Source organism: Onychostruthus taczanowskii, unplaced genomic scaffold (genome assembly GCF_017590055.1).
Source record: "Onychostruthus taczanowskii isolate IOZ18803 unplaced genomic scaffold, ASM1759005v1 scaffold2, whole genome shotgun sequence".
Classification (NCBI taxonomy): Eukaryota; Metazoa; Chordata; class Aves; order Passeriformes; family Passeridae; genus Onychostruthus; species Onychostruthus taczanowskii.
In genome coordinates, this window is record NW_024499239.1 from 7,075,777 (window position 1) to 7,096,339 (window position 20,563).

At 39.0% G+C, this 20,563-nt stretch overlaps 1 protein-coding gene across 4 annotated transcripts in view; it reads right to left on the reverse strand.

The window, feature by feature from the left end:
- Positions 1–20,563, reverse strand: part of LIMCH1 (LIM and calponin homology domains 1) — a 174,224-nt gene that overhangs the window by 102,443 nt on the left and 51,218 nt on the right. For all 4 annotated transcript variants that reach the window (XM_041403125.1, XM_041403124.1, XM_041403123.1 and 1 more), the window contains exon 2: positions 8,171–8,241. In XM_041403125.1, coding sequence (XP_041259059.1) covers positions 8,171–8,241 — 71 coding nt within the window. The remainder of the gene's footprint in view (positions 1–8,170; positions 8,242–20,563) is intronic.

Genomic DNA, 20,563 nt, shown 5'->3' on the forward strand with positions numbered 1-20,563 from the left:
ACTCACACCTTCTCCTAGAAGCCCCTGACAACTGCAGTCCCATGCTTTTTTCCCCACCAATCCTAACCAAGGGACATGGCTGCCCTGGATTTCCTGTCCCCAGCCATGTCCTAGTCTAAAGAGTTTTCAGGAGAGAAAATCTGCACCACATATCTTCCTCTGGCAGCCCCAACTGCATCTGCAGCTCCAGCCTGTGCCCTCTACCCCAGTCCAGATCCTAATCTTTGGCTCATTTTGAGTGATCCCAACAATCCCACCAAACACCCAAAAGACATTAACCCAAACCAGGATACAACTAAGAATCTTCAGGCTCCATCCACAAAACTCAAGTCTCTACATACACACAACCTACTCTCAGACCCTTCAAGCTCTCTGTCGGTATTTCTGCCCACCACCCCCAGCATTTATGCACCTGTCCTGAGTCAGAACAATCCTCTATTTTTCTCAAAGTTGTCTTGTAATTTTCAGTCCAACATAGAGTAATCAAGGTTGGAAAAGACCCCAAAGATCACCAAGTCCAACTGTTAAGCCAGCACTGCTGGGGATGGTAACTCGATCACTTCCTGGGCAGCCTGTTACAGTGCCTTACAACCTTTTCGATGACAAAATTTTTTCTAATATCCAATCTAATCTCCCCTGGAGAAACCGGACACTCATCCTCCCTTCCCCCTGTGCCAGGTGTTGGCTTGGACTCTCCAGTAGCTACCTGTTAAATGAAGCACAGTAAGACACTGCATAGAAGCTAAAACCTTAGACCTGTCTTACATTATGGAAACAACAGGGCATGATGGAAGTGGAAAACTGCTCTAGTCCCATGCATAGGGAGAAGCTAGGTCACTTCCTCCCCTGATAAAAACCAGCTCTCATAGGTACTGAAGAATCAATTGCTCTACTCATGCTGTCCCCAGGGCTTGGCATCCCAGGAGATAAGGTATCTCCACAGCTGGACAGACGAGCTGAAATCAGTGCTAGCCACTGTGTGACTAATTTATTAGACCTTTCTGGGGTTTTTTATCATGAGTTAAGAATTTGAAAAGCTTCTGCCAGGAAGAGAAGGCGTTTCAGGCAACAGTTGATAAAAGATCTAATGAAAAGCACCAATAAACTGCCCATGAAATTCTTGCAAGAAAGCGTCAGTTAAAAAATATTCAGAGGATGGCTGACAAAACCCAGCCTCCAAAAAGACCTAAATTCTAGTAGGAAGTGGAAGAGAAGCATTTTCAGAGAATAAGAAGAAAAGTAATGCTGAAGTGATGTGTGTTCACAGATCAATCCAGGCTGGAGGGAGAGGTAACCAACAGTGCTCTTTGCTCAAGTAACAGATCATATTCCTAAAAAGAAAAGCTGACTAATGATCTGATCTAAAAGTCAAGGGGCATTTCATATTTGAGAATTCAGGAAATTCTATCCACAGTAAACTTTCACAGAGACATTTCTCTCTTCAAATTAAGTTTTAAAGACTTACATTCAAACAAGCAGTCTTTCAGCACTTGATAATTATTAGCCTAAGACAGCTTCAGTATCCACATATTTTTAACTCATGCTCTAGTGGCAGCTCCAAAATGCCCCCAAATATTTTAAAAGGACAGAAAAATCCACTACTAGTCTTAAAGATGAACAAATCACCTTGAAACAGTGAATAATGAAAAGTCAAAATATTTTGTTGCAAAAGACATGGCTAAGAAGTTTCAAAATATAAACATGTTCCTGAGGTCACAAAAATATTTTTGGGAAAACATTCCTGAGTGATTGCTAATGATGCCACTGACATCATTTATTTAGAATCAGATGAACAAGGTGTTTTTATAACAAGCAGGACAGAACTGACTTTGTCTTATAAAGGGCTCACAGTCCAGTCTAATATGTAAAAAGTTAATAAAGACCTATGCAAATATGTAGTATTGAGAAAACAATATTCCAAACACAAGACTGCATTAGTCTTGCTCTGCTAAAAACTAAAAATATGAACAAAATAGAGGCCTTGCAAACAGCTCAAGAAAGACAACAGGGAAGAATGTAACTTCACAAGCTATTTATACAAAACCTACAATCACAAGGACTGAAGATGTGAACAGCATCTCATGCACCTATAAATTTACAATTCATGCATAGTTTTTACACTGAATAGCAATGGCCATGGATGTGCTTTCTAAAACTGCTAAATATGCTTTCTTAAATATACGCTCTTGAAAAGCTGAAACTTCTCAAAGGATTACCTTGCCTTACATTTGAGCAACACTCCTTTGAGTGGATCAGTGTTCCACAATCTCCTGCACTGTCAATAACCAAGCATCAGTGAAAAACCTCTACTATTCAGTCTGCTGAAATGCATTTTTTTAAAAACATAAATACAAGGACAGGTTATTCTGTCTGTTCAAGCACCCCCCTCACTGTCAATTCCCTCTTGTCATCACAGGGTTAGCATTATGTTACCTTTGGCCCCTTATCTAAACCATATTAATAAATAGCTCTTCATTATGAAACAGCAATAAAATTTACAGATTAAGGACTCTGTATTCATATAAAACTGTTTCAAATGTCCTCAGATGAACCTAAATCTTAATGCTTAATGAGCCTTGGGGCCCATCTCTCAAACCTGGAGACATGCCAAATTCATGATGCTGATAATGTTTTGGCTTTACAGCACAGAGCCTGAAAACCACAGGAAAACACCAATTCCTTCACACCTCAAAGCATGGGTTACATTCAAAACTTGAAATATGCCTGTGAAACTCAAATACCTTCTTAGTTTCCAAGAATAGGAAAGTCAAGCAAAATACTAATTAAGCATAAGGTCTGGGCATCCACTCACTTCTCCACTGTTCACTACACAGCCAAATGCTGAACTGATGCCAGACCCATAATACTAACAGACAATTAGAATGATATATCTGAAAAATCCCAAAATCTACAAAGACTATCTGTTCTCCCCTACCAGATGACATAAGTGACATTAACTTGCAAGAAGAATGACTGAAACACCATATATACAGCAAAGGCTGTTCTACATACCTCACAGTATCACTGACTCAGAGCACAGAAGTTTTATTATTCCACAGCATTACACTTGTACATATCTGGCACATAGCCAGCCCTTGTTGAAAACTGCAGTTATGTCAGCTCAAAGCTTGGTCAGATGCACCAGAACCAGGATGCACATCCAAAGAAACTGCTCTTTGAGAAAATGCAGCTCATTCATCACCATCAACATGAAGAACACAAGCTAAGGGTTTTCTTACTTGTGGAAGAAAATAATTCCCTTGACAGAATAAATGATAAATTCCATTAAGCAATTCTTGGTCTTAATCACTTTCAGTTCGCTCAGATTTATAGCCACTCTTCATATTTTCTTTAAATACTATTAAAATAATCTATGTGCATGACTAATTTCTCATCTTTTTTATTTAAAAGTAAAATCTAAAAACTTTCTTGTGTGTTTTAAGAGCATATATTCCAAGTATGCACAGCAGAAGAGAAGTGACTTTTCTATATGTTGTCCTACAGGAGAAAAAGTGTACAACTTTATTTTAGTTCACTGTACATATACAATTTTACCAAGATTACTTAAAAACAGTAGAACATCTTTGTATCTCCTCTTTCAAAAAACAACACAAAAGTTTCAGAGTCGAAGAATAAGCATAGTTTCAAAGAATAATCATAGTTTCTACACATTTTACGAAGTTACATAATGCCATGTGCTAATAGATAAAATAACTCTCTAAAAAACTAAGAAGATCTTAGGAAAGTGCTCATAAGTTGCTTTCCAGAACTGCACAGGAAAGTGACATCCATCTTTAACCACAAACAGTTAGTCCTTTTTCATTTTTATATGTGCATGATACATAATATGCAGTGAAATATTTGTTAGAACTTTCATTCATGAGAAAAATCAGATTTATTTTGCCTGCATGTACTGCTCTAAATTGATTTTAATACATACATAAACCAGACACACAGCTAAAATGTTCTACATACAGAACTCAAGGTATTACACACAATCATAACCTTGTTAGACTCTACTGCAAATAATTTCTGCTAATATCCAACTGGATATTCAGTTTTAGTTCATCCTTTAAGGTCTTTTGCCCAGGATCCATATCCAAATTGTTGTTGTTATTCTTCTTTATGGTCTGGTCCTGTTCCTGACATTAGAATCTCGTTACTACTAATACAAACTTTGAGGGTGACTGGATTACTTGGTTCCAGAGAAAGCTTGAGAGAAAATACGATTCCAATTGCATGTCAGAAGTTCTTAGAGAAATATTGGATATATCGCCTGTTTGGACAATCATATCAAAACAAGCAATTAACTCAAATTTTTGAAGTCTCACATCCCTACAGAGATTTATTTAACTACTGAATACCCAACATGAAGGAAGGAATCCTGCAGTAGCAGAGCTCGACATGGGGAGGTGGGCAGCAAGGAGAAGGGCAAAAAAATTGAAAACACATTTGCAAGGATATTAGAGCAGAAACAGCTGGTCAAGGTTGCAGCAAGACATGCATTTTTTCTTCTTGTAATAATTTTTAAACTTATTAATAGCAATTGTTGCATGGTTAGAAATAAAAGCAACCTTGATTTCCTTACCTGCTCTTTCAAAAAACACAACAGAAATGCCCAAACCAGCAGGGCAGACAGAGAGATGGGATATGCACTTTTTTTGGCAGTCAACCTTCATTCAGATGTCTGAATCCATAGAATAGGAACACCTAAGCATTGCAACAACCAGATCTAATTTATTTCTGATTAATCCTCTAGCTTCTTATGATATCTGGGTCAAACCTAAACATGAAAGCTATGTAACAAGGGAAAAAAAAAAAAAAATGAACATGTGCTGGAGCAGCAATAGGGGATTTCCAGTGATATTCATGCTACTGGTGTTGTATTCCTGCATTATATAGCTTTCAACCATGACCCCAGGAAGGCATATTTGCCCACCCATGCAGGAACTCTTCAGTCTTTTCATACGAGAATTTAATTCACAAAGCATGAACAGAGAAAGAACTGCCTCTGCCTATATAGCTATTATATCCCTGCTGAAATCACCATCTGCACTGATGTCAGACAGCTATGCTAAAAAAACATGAACTCATTTCAGACAAACAGAAGTCATAGTCACTGGCTTCTCAGCACAGCTGGGTGAGCAATTAGAGTCACCACTGTCTGGGCAACTGCACAAGTGGGCTTTCGAACAGCCAGAAAGAATAAAGGGCTTGTGTTGCTCTCATCTGTTGACTTGTTGCTTTATGGCATCCTGCATTGTTTAAATATGCCCCTCAGCTCCTCAGATGAGTGCGTCAAGCTATGAAGTTGTACTGAGGCCAGATCGAAGTGGCACAGCACAAACACTCCCAGAGAGGCAGGTGTAAGGCTTGCAGGTTCCTGTGGCAGGCATACACATCTGCACTGCTCCACAACCCATTCATCCCAAGAGCCTGAGCTTTTGGCATTGCATTCATTTTCACTTATTAAAATATGTGAATGAATCATTTATAACCAGGGTAGTGATGTCTGCTTGTGTCTGTAGGCTGTCTAGGACATCGAGATTGGGATCAAGTGGAGGTGGGCCTGGCATTACTGTGTATAAGGGTCAAACAATCCTGCTACAGAGACAGAGATTCCCCCTGCACCCTTTTGCATAGACCAGTCTCTCTGGGGAATGGACTCTGGCATGGTAACTTCTCCATTCCCTTTTGCAAAACACCTGCAAAGCCAGAAGGTAGTCTGAGATATGTTTGGGACATTCAAGGCATGCTGACTGTGTCCCCACTCCTGACAGCAGTTTCCAGTCCTGTAGCTGCTGCCATCCCTCAGAGCCCAAGCTCGCTTTCAGTCTTCCTCACAAAATACAACAGGAGAGAAAAACCCTGAAACAGTCACATGGAAGTTAAGCACAGCTATTCCACATTCACATGGACATCACCCACATAAATGTCTGGCTATGAGTTGCCAGTTAATGCCACTTGCAGTGAGTACTGTCCTGTGGATGAAAACAGAGATAAGTTTGCTTTTCCCCAAAACTTCAACAAATCAGATAAAACCTGACTAAAAACCATGACTTCTACCATCTTCACAAACCAAGACAGCTATAATTTATTTCTTGTCTGCTGAAGTTGTCAGAGACTTAGATTTTCATCTACTTGTTGAAGTCAGCTGCAATGAGAGCACGACAGACTGACAGGGAATGAAGAGAAAGCTTGTATACCATTACATTTCTTTCATTAGGTACCCTGGTAATTTTCCGGTAAGTCACAAAAAGCCTGTCTAGAAAGACAGTATTGCTTTTGGCAGCTTTACAGTGTTCTTCACTGAGCAACAGATAAAAAATTAACTATCAGTGCTTCACTTGCCAAAATACTTTTTGAAGATATTCTGGAAGTTCTCAGTGACCCAAAAATTTCTGTTCTCTGTTTTACAGTGGACTTGGAACCAGTGAGGAGTACAGTTCTGCTGGTGCTATAGTTTGTTTGTCATCAAGAAACCTTTCTCATTAATGTTCTATAGCCTAATAGAGTTTTACACACTAGTTACAACTTGCTAACCAAGAGCGAGATGCAATACAGACTTCATGGCTTTTAAGATTTGAGGCTGAGGAGACAGATTCCTTTAGGCTGATTTGCACTGATCCACTAGTAGTAAATGAGGACAAGCAATTTGCCCAGTATCACAGAACAGTTACGTAGTATAACCAAGTGCTGTCCCTTGACCTGGTTATTACTGGAGCTCACAACCTTCTAAGAAATACATATTTATTAGTCTCATTAGCAAAACATTAGTTAGTTAAGCCTTCCATCTTAAAGATTTACAGTATTTAAATCAGACTACCTCTGCTTACTTGCAGATAAGATTACAATCTAATCTTGAAATACACAGCCCTTGCTTTTCATGCAACACAATTCAACCTTAACATTCAAAGAGCACTGAGAAGTGATTCAGCACACAGCACTTCCCTTCAACAGACAGAGGAGAGCGATTTTGTGTGAGAGGCAACCCTTAAATACAAAGAGGGTATGCTCCTTCTGAGTTACACAACAATAACAACTATTTCCCTCCTCCCAAAGCCACTCCTCAGCAAAGACATGCAACTGCAATCAAAATAGATCACATCATTTCCTTTATATTTTTTCACCTTTAAAAGCTAAAGTTCAAGCTGTCTGATTAATGACACCAGTGAGATATATAACAGTATTTACACAAGTAGGTTTCGAATCTATGGTAAGCTACCAAGGGCTGAGTTACAGGATATTAGCTCAACTCTACTGCTGAAAACAGCTTCCAAGTTCCAGTACCTGGAATAATATAAAACATTACCAACAGCTGCAAGTGTCCAGCTACACATCTCCTTTGTAAGTATGGATTCACTTCTGCACAAGCTTCATCATTCTGGTGTGCAAAGATGGCTTTTATCAACTTCAGTAACAATCCTGCATATCCAGGGAAAGAAATTGGTCCATGCAGCTGATTCAGATCAGCAGATTCTCCCAAATGCCTGACAACCTGATTTCCTCAGGGCTAGGGGCATTAGGGCATATTTCCAAATTGCTCTTAGAAGTCACCAGCTTTGGCATGTAAACATTAACAAGATTTTGGAAGACTCTTCCTAAAAACTAGCTATTAGAACTAGAGAGGGAAATGTGCAAAAGCTAACTTGTGTCTCTCATCCAAAAATTACAAAACACGTCATTGAAACACACCTTTAGGCAAAATTTAGAGGATACCTAACCTTTCCACAAACTATTAAAGCAGCTGTGTATTGATGGTATTCAGATGGCTAACTCCTGACAGCATTCAGACTTGGAGTTGGTCCAAAACGCCTCATTGTGGCAGAGACACCCACAGGCAGGTGTAGAACACTGTTTGCCAATCTGTGGTTAACAACATTAAATAAAAGGAAACCAAAAACAAACAGAATCTTTTTTGTTTCACATAACTCAGCTAAGGACCAGGGGTGGAGTGAGGGAAGCACTTCATAAAACCTGTTTTCTTTAAGCCACATTTCAACCCTCACCATAACAATACCTTGGCACTGAAATGACACTGCAGTGAAATACCACTGTCCGCAATGTCAAAAGTCTCAAAAGGAAATCAGCAATGGGACATACTAGCTAAGGTTCTTTTCTACTTTAGTCAAGATTGTATTCAAGACTCAAAACTGTAAGCATTACTTACTCACACAGAAGAATGCCGTTTTCTAACCCAGAACGAAAATCTTTCTCACCAAAACTTCTGCCCGTCACTTGCTGCAAAAGAGTAGAGGGAAACAAAAGAGTGACATCTGTTAGAGAATGAGCTTCACAAGTGCAATTCATAATATTCAGTTAGAGCGTCTGCTGTGTAAGGAACATTTGAGCTTTACATGCCTTGCAAAAGACTAAGCAATGTCCATTTCTCTTTCCCATTTCATCAAGCCATTTAACATATAGGACAAGATATTTGCTCCAGCCAGTGCAATTGCAGTCCGCAATTGCAGACTGTTTTCTAGAAGCAAAAACCAAAAATGACGAAACAAAAACTAGAATGTAATCTTCAGAATATTTTAGAAGTTTTATTTTATAGTGCTTTGAATGTTAAAACTATTGCATTTAAACAAACTATGTATTTTTATTGCTTTTTTTGCGCCACGTTAAACATTTTGTATCAGCCTTGAGCTTTAGTCCTTAACTTATCACCTTTATAGAATATGCAAAGACAACTGAAAGCAATGGCAAGAGTTACAGCCCTTCAGACACATGCCTCAATACTCCTGGTTGTATTAAAAGATACTTCATAGCAGCAATTCAACCATGAATGTTAAGAGAACACAAACTCAGTGGAAGCTTAGGTTCTCCCCAGGTACACTTGGACCAGGAGGTACACTTTGCCTCACAAGACCTTAAGCCATTCTATGCTGCTTAGGGATGGACCAGCTAGAAACCTTCCAGCAATCCCAATCTCACCTGAGAGTGCTGGATGCTACAAGCATGACTGAGCCCCCATTTATGACTCCACTACTGTGTTGACAATGTCTTGCCATTCATCCTCATATAATTCTCAACAGATAGTATGTTCAGTTAAAAGTAAAGAATACTTTTTATTGCAATCACAAAAGATATAAAAATAGTTACTATGTTTAGAAAGCACTGAACAGAAACAATACAAAGAAAAAAACAGTTTTAATTGTCCTGCAGGAGGTCTTCTCTTTACCCAGACAAAATATTTACCGGATGCTTAAAGAATTCTCATGGCTTTCATCCAATCTTTCAGCAAGACCCTTGCTCTGGGTGTTGCTTCCACCATAGAGAACAGTGACTTGGGGACATATCTGTCATTATGTCCCTGTTTTCTCCTTGCTGTTATATTCAGATATAAGACCCTTCCCCTCCTAGTTTCCTGTCATAAAGACAGCAGTTTATAAAAACTGACAAGTTGCAACTGTCCCACAGGATTAGCAAATGCATCCGTTTCAGAAATGCTGGTTATAGCTGGGCAGTCTTGGACAGAAAGCAACACTTTTTAAATGGCATATGCATATGCAAAGCCTAAAATCTAATCCTTCACTAAATTATAAACATATTGTTTTGCTCAGTGTGGAGGAAGTTCTCCTGTACTCTGAAAAATGTATCATAACGGCATCAGTGGACAATCATATCTTACACAGATGCATGAAGTAGAAAAATGTGCTCATATCTCTGAAGAAACCACATGTAATTTATAATGACCTTTAACCATTTAAACTATACCTAGTCCTAGAAAATCATCTCTAATCTTGATCTGCTGGGACACGGGGAAATCATGACAATAAAATAATTAGCATTTGGGATGAATTATAGGTAGAGCATATCAAAATTGACTTTTGTTTCATCCACAAGTTGTAGTACAGAAAGGAGCAGGAAGAGCTATTTCATAGCAGCCTGACTCCAAGTAGTTTTTTCATCTGTGAAAAAATTAAAGAAAAATTATACTCATCTTATTTCACTCCTCAACACCAAATGTCCCAGATATGAAGATGAGTCTTCTTATGCATTTGTGGAAGACCCTCATTTGTCAGGGAGCAGTACTGAAACTGTTACCACAATTCAGGTAGGACTCTACCTGCCAAAAGCTGTCACATGATTATCACTGTTATTACTGATGACGTAGGAAGGTTTCATACACTACTTCTGTCTGCACAAATAAAATCATGAAATACAGATGCACAGCTGGCACACGAATTCATCCAGTGAGAGGTACAACACACACTGACAGGAGGTGTGGAAAGACAGGAAGGTCCAGGAACAGTGCACGTCTGTTTGAAAAGGAACTGGAAGCAAATGAGGCATAGCAAGATTTATGCCTGTGCTAGATGATGCAGCTGCAGGGGGAAAACATTAATCACCTACAAGTCTCCTGATTTACTCAATTAAAATGTAAAAACAGTTCAACAGAGAATGGCTAGAAACTAAAAATAAACACAAAGATGACATAATAAATGACAAAGATAAACCCAGAATGGGACTGAGAGAAGCAAGAAGCTGGATCCACCTTTTCCAGAGGAAACCAGAGCTCCGTTGCTTGGCGTATGCACACACATACACCTCCCTCTCTGCAGAGGCCACTTTGGGTCATACCCTCATGAAAAACTACTGCAGGCCCACAGGCCAACCTTGTGCATATTGCTGAGATAACCTCTGCTCAGTACACCCAGAGCAGGAGGAGACAAAGGGACTTCAAGCAAAAGGATTGGCACTCTCATATTTGCACACAAAGAATCTCACATAGCGAAGTGCATACTTTACCCAAGCTCCAGTAAAAATGGAAGTGTGTGCATTAGCCACAATATCACAAAAAAGCTGCACACATCACAGGACTGTGTTCATGTTATTGATATAAGCAGTGGTCTGTTCTTACTAGCTTATCTCCCACCTCAGGAAATAAAACCCTCCAGTTTGCTGGATGAAACTCTGAAAACACTGACAAACAAGAACTAAAGGATAGCATTTGCAGTGCTTCTACTGGGCTTCACTGGAAAAAAAGGAAATTGTTCATTTGCAACCAGGTACAGAAAACCGCAAAATGGAAGAACAGATCTTTAGCCCATCAGCTTTCACAGTACAGAGAATTGGTGTTCAGAGCTGCACCTGCACAAAACCAGTCATGAACAGATGCAAGGTACTCTGTATTCTGGAAAAAAAAAGAACAGTAACATGAAAACCTAAGATGTTAACTGAGAGAACTTTTGAGACCTGACCTTTTTTTGCAAGGCCAGGCTTCCAGACTGCCACATCTTACATGCTTTGGAAACACAATTCCATCTTCCACCTTGCATTCTTCCCATCTCACTGGTACAGACCAGCACACTTAGGCAGTGCAGGAGGACACAGGATAAATGGAAGAGTTCCCTATCCACTCTGCAATGGCAGCATACTGTAATTATTGTGGTGCCAAAGTTAGAACAAAGTGCCTTAAAGACAAAACACAAACTATATCTTGCTAATGATTAGAATAGCCTCTCACTTCTTTAATAAGCTGTATAAAGCTGAGTGGAAAAAAGCTGCATTTCCCTGTCATATTGGAAATTAAAAATAGAGAACAGAAGCAAAACAGTACCATTTATTACTGTGTTCTTCATTTATGTGAGGAGGCGTTGTTTTTATTCATCATCTGGATGATAGTTTCTTCTCTGTAAAAAGCTGCAAGTGTCGCAACCAGGGCAATTATTTGAGTGCCGGGTGCATTTCTTAGTTTCCCTGTCACTTAACAACAGAAAATGAACCTAAAATGAGTAATGAAAATTCTTAATGGCAACAACTTCAATACATATTTGCATACAGTAACACTTGGTATATATTGCATTGTTGCTGATTAACTCTTTTGTTCTTTGTAGTTACATATGCTATGAAATTTATATCATCAATGATGGCTGCCATCCAGCCACTAACCATTGCCATATTGTACAACTTTATTTTCCCAAAGCTTCAGTTTACATTGTTTTCCTTGCATTTTGTATTGCTGCTGAGATGGAGCTTACAAAGCTTCTCGTGTCAAAACAGCTTAGGGGCACGAAAAAGAAAAGGTGACAAATTAGTGAACAGATGCTGGCCCCAGGTGAAGTTTATCTAGGCCAACAAGGTATAAGTAGCTGAATAAACACTTGGTCATCAGGGATAACACACTGAAAACACTTTGTTTCATTTTCTATGTGCACATCTGAAAATACCATGTTATGCAGTGAAAAAAATTAGAGACACAGCAAAAAGAGGTCTTTGTTTCTCACTATGTGTTTTTGAGAGTTTATGAAGCATGACAGTAAAGAGAAGAAGATTTTGGAAGCATTTCATAAGCTGTTCATTGCTTTGTATGTGAGTATGCTGCCTTTCCATTTTGTGCTACTATTATTTTCCCGTAAATATTTTTTTCTTAAGTGGAAAAATCAGGTCCTGCTACTTGACTAGGAAGATGTAAAAGTAAGGCTTAAACTGTAATAATCAGGTATGTATATAGAAAGCATTGGATTGTACAAGCAACAGGGAAAACTAACCACCAAAAGAAGCAAGACAGCTTTTAGGGCATCAGGATTTGGCTCCTCTAGAGTAATGAATTCCTACTTCCCTGTTTCTGAGTTATAATGTGATCTAATAAGATGAATACACAAGTTAAATTCCATTTTCATATAGCATAAGCAAGGAATTTCTGAACTAAACAAACGCTGACCAATCAAAGCCAGCTTTACCTTTGCAGCCCAGAATTGTACTGCATTGCTGTGACAGTGTGATGGAGCCTGGAGACCCTTCACTGGCTCCTGGTTTGGCCACCTATCAATCATGCAATGTCTCTGTCTGCAAAAGTGGACACAACACATCATCTAGGCATGATTTCCCTCTCTCTTATGTCACAGAGGCATTTAAATTGCTAAAATCATAGCAATACAAACCAGTCCCTTTATTACAAATACTAGGAAGCTAGTTGATTTAGTTCAGAGAAACTTGAATATTGCATGAGTGGAGTTTTCCAGGGGCAACAATCACTGGTCTAACATACCTGTCTTCCAGTAAAGCTGAATGATGACAAGCACACTGCTCAAAGCCTTTCAAGGCTTTAGAGTGTAGAGTAATTTACTACTGAAATCAGTAAAAGAGCAAACAAATATCTCTAGTGTGTTATTCTACTCTCAGGGACAAAACCAGCACAAGCTCAGAATGACTAATGTGGCCAGCAATGAATCACCTGAAATTCTGTGATACAGAACTTGAAAATTGAAAGAATGTATGGGAGAATGAGGGGAGATTTTCACACAGGGTAGCAAGATTAATCTGCAAAGAAAGCACTTAACATTATTTTTAGGTCTTCCACTTCCTGGTCACTTAAAAGTTTAACTGCAATTTGCAAAGTTAACTACCTGTACTGCAGTGCCTTTTGCTCTTTTCCTCTGACTATTCATTCTCATATTATTCTTTGATGAGACAAAAAGCTTACTTGCTCTTTTAATACTTCATATAAACTTAATTTTTTCTAGCAGCAATAGAATAAAATAGCATATTCTCCCCCATTTGCTTTAAATTTCCTTCTGCCACACTTCTGATCACGTCAGCTGACAGTTCAGTGTCAACATATAGCATGGAAGAACCATATCCACTGGTACAAACACACTCCCCTTTGGTGGGCCCAATTCTAAGTCCTCACTAAAGGAATAATTTATTTACTTAGGGGTGCTAGTCACTGCCTTTTGTTTTCCATGGAGGGAATAGCAACTGAAAAAACCACAACAGCTGGTATTTTTTTCTGATCCTTTGCATAGATTAATGAGGACATGAGTCTGTGAATGGACACTTGTATTTAAAGTGTAGACTAAACTGGCTCAGTTAGTACTTTGTTTAGGAGACATGACAAAAAAAAAAACTGAAATAGTATATACCACCAGGAGCAGCAGCTATTACCCTACCTAAGGCTTTAAAGCTAAGTCTGGGAAGATTTTGTCTTTGCTAAGTCCTGCCCACCACTAGAGCTTTCCACACTGAAATTCTGCATTGCTAACAGTAGTATCAAACATGTAGGGTTGCCATACGTTGCTTGGATTTATGATCTTACAGAGCCGTGCACATTTCTGCCAGGACATCTGGTAGTATAATCCCGTTTGGCTGGCAAGCTGCTAGGGAGTGTTAAAATTTAATGATAGAGTAAAATCTGCTTCCTTTTCATCTCTTCTCCCTAACACTGTTTGTATACATTTCCAGGTGCATTGCCAGATATTGCAGCCTTCCCTTTGGGGTGAGGCGGGGCAGAAAACATTTCAGTCAAGGTTGAACATTTTGTGAAGAGAGAAAAGAGCAAGAAGGGAACTTTAAAACGACTTCTGTCAGATTTCTCTTGGCTGCAGCGCATGCCCTGAAAGCTTCACCTAGCATCAGGTCATCTGTTACATCTAATTTGTATTTGACAGTCAGTAGATTGGCATTGCATTGTTTTTTATGGGTAACCAGACTCTTATCTCCTGTGTTATCGAAATTAGGTACTAGACGACAGACATGGCAGACCACCCTAGGGTGTTTTTAATCAATTGTTCAATTTTTGTTCAATTTAGGGTTCTTTTTATTACTAAAAAAAAAAAAAAAAGAGTAATCCCTTATAGGAAACCATCATCCCTTTTTAGTTTTAATGAGAATTAAAGAAGGGGAGAATTGTAGGTTTTTGACACAGACTTACCAGTAAAATATTCATTCTACTTGAGTGGGGAGAAGGAAGATGAAGCACTATTTCAGGAAAATAACTTGTATTTGGTGGAAAGTACATCTTACCATAACGATACATTCTTTAGCTGTTTGCTGTTTTCTGTAAAAAAACCACTCCATGCAGATGGTCAGAGGAGCAGAGATCAGAAGAGCACATAGAGCACATATGATGTGAAGTCAACAGGTACAAGAGACTAGAAGACAAGCATGCACCTCCTCAGTCCAAGGCCCTCATTTAATCTAGTCCTGTCTGTCTGGAGAGTCTGGCCTTACTCTCTACACTGCCTGGAGAAAGCTCCCTGCTCAGCTGTCCCCTTAACTACTGCAGAACCTACCCCACTTTGGGGTGCACCAGTACACAATGGCAGCTCCTGCACCTTTGAAGGAAAGAGAAGCAGATGCCTTGTAATTACTATCATGAACACCCTTTCCCAAGGTCTTACTTTCTTACCAATCCAGGCTAAATAAGCAGTCTGCTCACTGACAAATGAAAGTCTAATTAAAGTTATCATGAATTTGCTTTTTGTATGATTCCCTGGAGCTTTCCATGGACAGACAAGCATTCACACTGCCTTTTATTGTACCTCCTCAGTTACATACAGAAAGAAAAGTGTATACAGGGAACTAGTCTCAAATGCAGAAACTGTTGATTCAGCTCTTATTTTTTTCCTAACTAATTCTTCTTGAAGCTGGAATCAGTAGTGATGGAGGAGTAGCTCTCCCACCAACAGCCTATTTGCCTCACATTTCATCACCTAGTCAAAGATGTTTTTTAGCAAAGGATGGAAGAAATTTTTTCCTTTGTCTCAGGTTGATTACATTAGCAACTTTCCAGCAGAACAGAAAATTGGGTTTCTGGTCATGTCTAAAAGAGCAAAGAATTAAAACAGACTTTTTTTTATCCTTTGACTCCTTTTTCTAGGTCTAGAAAAGGTTTCGCATGCTCTTGAAAAACTGCTCCTCCAAGATTTATGCTATGCTCTATCATCTCTATGTTGAAACTGAAGCATCTGTTAATAAAACCCTCTATTTTCTCTCCTCCAGCTTTAGAAAGTTTAAGCAGTCCTGAATCAGAAGTGTTTAAAGCTCTGTCACGACACGACACAGGCAGCAGACTCCTCGTTGAACTCAACATCTTGTCTCACCCTCAGAGCAATGAAGAGATCAACAGCTCTGTAGGAGATGATAGGATCACTGCAGTATCTAGATTTGCTAATCCCCACTTTACACTGCTTTAACCTATTTTACATTAATCGCTGCATTTATATTTTACAAGACCACTGCAGTACTTCTTGGACAAGCAGTTTTTGACACCAGTGTGTTGCTTTCTCCCAGGAATTTGCATCTTGGCAGACAACTTTAAAACTGCACACATTTAAAACTGCACAGAGACAGGAATACAAACATATGAGATGCTCTAAGTTAGAGGGGCCCAGCACTAGAAGCACTTCAGCCTGTCATTAACCACTGTCAGAGAGACCACCAAAGCTCAGCACTGTTACTGAGATTTTGCAATGAAAAATGTCCGGTAGGAGACACCAGCTTCCCTTTCTGAAAAATTAAGTGTTCACTTGAGCAAAACATTAATAAATTTAACCATCCATTTAAAAATGACACTCAGTGTCTGAGGTCTCAGTGAAGCCTCTGAAATGCCAATGATGAGCATCAGTAGGCACCAGTCTACCCTGAAGCTTTTAAATTTAATACCATCCAGTTGTTTCAAGGCAAGTCCACATGTAAAGTGTCCCATTTACAGTCTGTGCAATTTAAATATATATATCTCTATATATATAAAAGTATAGCTCAGCAAGGCATTTAAGACTTGATTTTCCAGACAGTAACTCTGGAAGCCCAGAGCAAGCAAAGCAGGAAACTGTCCAGGGGGAATAGAGACGTGTCATACAAACACTGCTGAAAGGTGTAATTCTATCTGCTATCAATACAACTCTACAAAACTTTGCTCCTTTCAAATAAAAGGGAAAGAGGTAAACCACAAGTCTTTTGAGAACAATATCTGAGCTTCTTGGATGTTTCTTCTGGACTCTGGGTCCACCCTTGGCACATTCTCCAGCAGGAACAGGGCTGCATGCCATAGTTTTGCAGTCACTTGCAAACAAACTGCAGAACTACCAGCAGGTAGCTCTAAACAAGAAAAACAGTGCATTTCAAAAATCACAGACTGAAAAAAAAAATTATCCACTTTCCTGCAGAAAGGAGGTTAACCTTAATTCAGTCATATACTTTTGAGAGCTTTATTAATAACTCTTTGGAAGAAGATCTACTTTGCCTCTCTAGAGAAAGAGTTAAGGAAAAGCATTCCCACTCTGAATGCTTTTCCAGCTAAGCCAATTTTTAAACAACATTTGGCTACCAAGCATGAATAAAACTAGACTCACAAGAATTTAGGAGGGTACAGAGTCAGGACAGCTGATCCCAATACACCCAAGGGCTATCCCATGCCATATGGATCATGTGCAGCACCAGAAGCAGAGGGAAGGTTGGTGGGGAAGCTGCTGCTGGGAGACTGAGTAGGCACTGGCAGGTTGTTGGTGATAAATAGTTTTTTATTGCAAAATTTGCCTTTTTGGGGTTTTATTTATCACTCTTTGTTATCTTCCCATTCATTGCGGGTAGGGTTATTTTATTTCTATTATTAAACTATTCTTATCTCAGCCCATTAATTGTCTGACTTTTGCCTTTCAAATTCTCTTCCCCTGATCTTCCTGGAGGGGAGGAGTGAGTGAGCAGCTGTGTGGTTGCCAGCTGGTATTAAAACACAACATAGCCACAAACAGAATGGTGCCATAAGTGAATAAAACCACCAGAAACTAAATAGGAAGGTATGGTGAAACAGAACAACTATTTCTCTCTAAATTATGACACTACATGCAGAAGGAAATCCCACTGCAGCCTCTACTGGGAAAAACTGGTTTTCTGTTCTCCCCAACTCTCCATGGCTCCTTTGACCCAGATCCTGAAGCATAGGCAATAGCCCTGCAAAAGGGAATACTGACTGCCATTAATGCTCTAGACAAGAGAAACACTACAGACTGTCTAGAATCAGCTGATGTCTTAGAGCACATGGACATGAGATGTTGATAGTTTTGACTGCCTATAAATAGACAAGGAAGTACTTCTGCATTATTTGAAATAACAGCTTACTCTTGAAAAGATACTTCCAAGAGCCGTCAGCATCTTAAGCAGAACTAAGAACCGTTATTTATTTCTCTGTCCTTCTCCTCCTTCTCCCAAAAAGTACAGTTTTCCCCTATTAAAGAATGTTTAGACCTATCTTTCAACAGATTGCTCCTACAGGAGCTAGGGATCTTGCAGTGCATTATGAGTACTAGACTGAAAGCCATTTTTCATTCATCTGATTTAGCTGGAATAGGGCAGCTAACAAATATCAGTAACTAGTAAGAGTTTTCTGCTGAATGGAATTCCTAAATCAATACTGTTGTCCCCTGCAATGACAAACATGCTGTCCACAGATCCCGAGCATCAAATCAAGACCTATTTACAAGGCTGCCCCTGAGACAAAACCCAGCAATGTTACACAGGGTAAGTTGTTGCTCTTTTCTCCCCTGCTGCTGCAGATATAGGGAGCCTTTGTTTGGAGGACACAGAAAGCAGAGGGAGAAAGGGAGGAGGATTGATGATGCATACAACAATAATAAACACTGCTCTTTTCTATTACTGGAGCACCTGCTGCCTCCATCAGTTCAGGCTCATCCATTATGCAACACACCAGCCCTGACCGCTCCAGAAGCACCAGCTCTGAAGACATGATAGACCTGACCAGGAAGCAAGACACAGAACGAGCACCTCTTATGATCAGATCAGTGAGCTGCACTGGTGCTCATTCTCTGCCCTGTTTATTGTTGGGTGAAACAAATACTAGGAACAATTAGGTTAAGCATCTTGTTCAAATATACTCAGAGCAATAAAAGAAATTTGCCTTCTATAAATTGTAACAATTTAGCCTTGTAGAAAATAAATTCCTGAAGAGGAAAAAAAACCCTGACAATTATTTTAACTACTGTTACTTTTATTTTTACTCATAGTGGATATCATGTAAGGTCTAAAATGGATTGAAAGGAATGCAATTATTTCACTGTAATGCTTTAATACTAGAGAAGGAGACTATTAAAAATATGCTTAACATTTCCAATCTAAACAATAAGAACTGCAAGTTTCAAAACATTTGCTACATTTCTACAATTCCAAGAAATCTTTTCAGTCAGCCACTTCCCTGACAGAATTAGACCTGTCCCAAGGACATTTTCACTCTTTCTTACCCATCCAGAGTATCCCACTCATGTCAAGAGGGCAACTCAAATGCCACATTAAACATGAAACACTAGCAGGAATCAACACTGAAAAGAATATTTAAATATCATCAGAGCTGGATTGCAAAGCACTTTTAAGAATTAGTTAATTTACAGTTTTCAGATGTCAAAATGAGAGGAATTTCTTTATCAGCACATTGGTTTTCCATGTACCTCCTTACACTCATGTACAGTCAGCAACCTCCTCCTAATTTGAAATTTCAAAAATCCATAGATCTTGAAACTCATCATTAATTAATGATGTGAATATATAAAAAGGTAAATATTTTCTTTAAGTTACTTTCCTAAATAGGTTGTTTTCAAATTTCACATATTATTCAAAAATATTATATTAAAGGCAAATAAATATCATCAACTTTCTCTGTTCCTTTCTAAAACCATATAGGACTGACAATGTTATGTAGCATTCATCAGTAATATTGTATGTGCAGCCATGGACAAATACTGTTGTCATACAAACTGGAAAATTAACCAGAACTGTCAGAACAAGAATACCTGCCTAATCTACAAGGAAAATTATACACAAAGAAGGGAGAAAAAAAATCAAACAAACCCTACAATTTATTTAAATAATCCAGATATTCTGTGTATCAACCACAACAGTCTTTTGAGAAGGCATTCATTTACAGAAATTGTATTTCTCTCCTGTTGTTTTTTAATGTGACAACATATCTGCATGACAGCAGGAGCTTTGTTGTTGAGTTCACATGCTCAAACAGTTTTTCAATCCTGTCTGCCTGCAAGTGCACCAAAGCCATATTAAAACCTGAGATAACCCCTGTGATGTTTTAAAAGGGAAAGCTCAGGAAGAACTCAAAGCTTCTTTCTCTGGCTAAAATTAAAAGTGTCTCTTGCAATCAGCTGACTTTATTAGGTGCAAATTCTAAACTTCTCATGCTAAATATTGCCCAGCTTAGTCTGGAAGAAGCAGTCACCTACAGCAAGCTACCAGGAACAGCTGTTTGATAACAACCTGTCATCTGGAATTAAGGGCAAGTGTTTAAGACTTCCCATGAGAGGGGGGAAAAAGAAAAGGAAAAACACAAAAAAGAAACTAACACAGGTTTATTTGCTATGAAAGCACCATTGACGCCTCCCTGATATTTGGACAGTTTCACCTTAGCAGTCAATGCAGTTTCTGAAAGTTTGCTTATTTTTCACTCCCTGACTAGGGGCTCAGCAGAATATGAAAATGTTTATATGGAGTTGGAGAGGCTGCTGGAAACTCAGTGTTATTTTTCCAAGACTGATCTGCTGAGACATTTGTGACCACCACATGATTTAACTATGCCAGTTAATCTGTTTTAAAGCTAATTTGTCTTCTGGTATCAAGCCCACCATTGCTGGTTTTGTAGATGATGAGAGGCACCAGGTATCTGTGTATGAGCTGTCTCATTTTAGCTAAAACAGTAATATCAACACACTCTCCAACCATCTGTTTTTGCCATACCCTGCAAAGTTGGCCGAATAATTTTAAGTCCAGTACTTTTGTCGTGTTTTGCATACTCTGCACGCTGACTCCACAATTT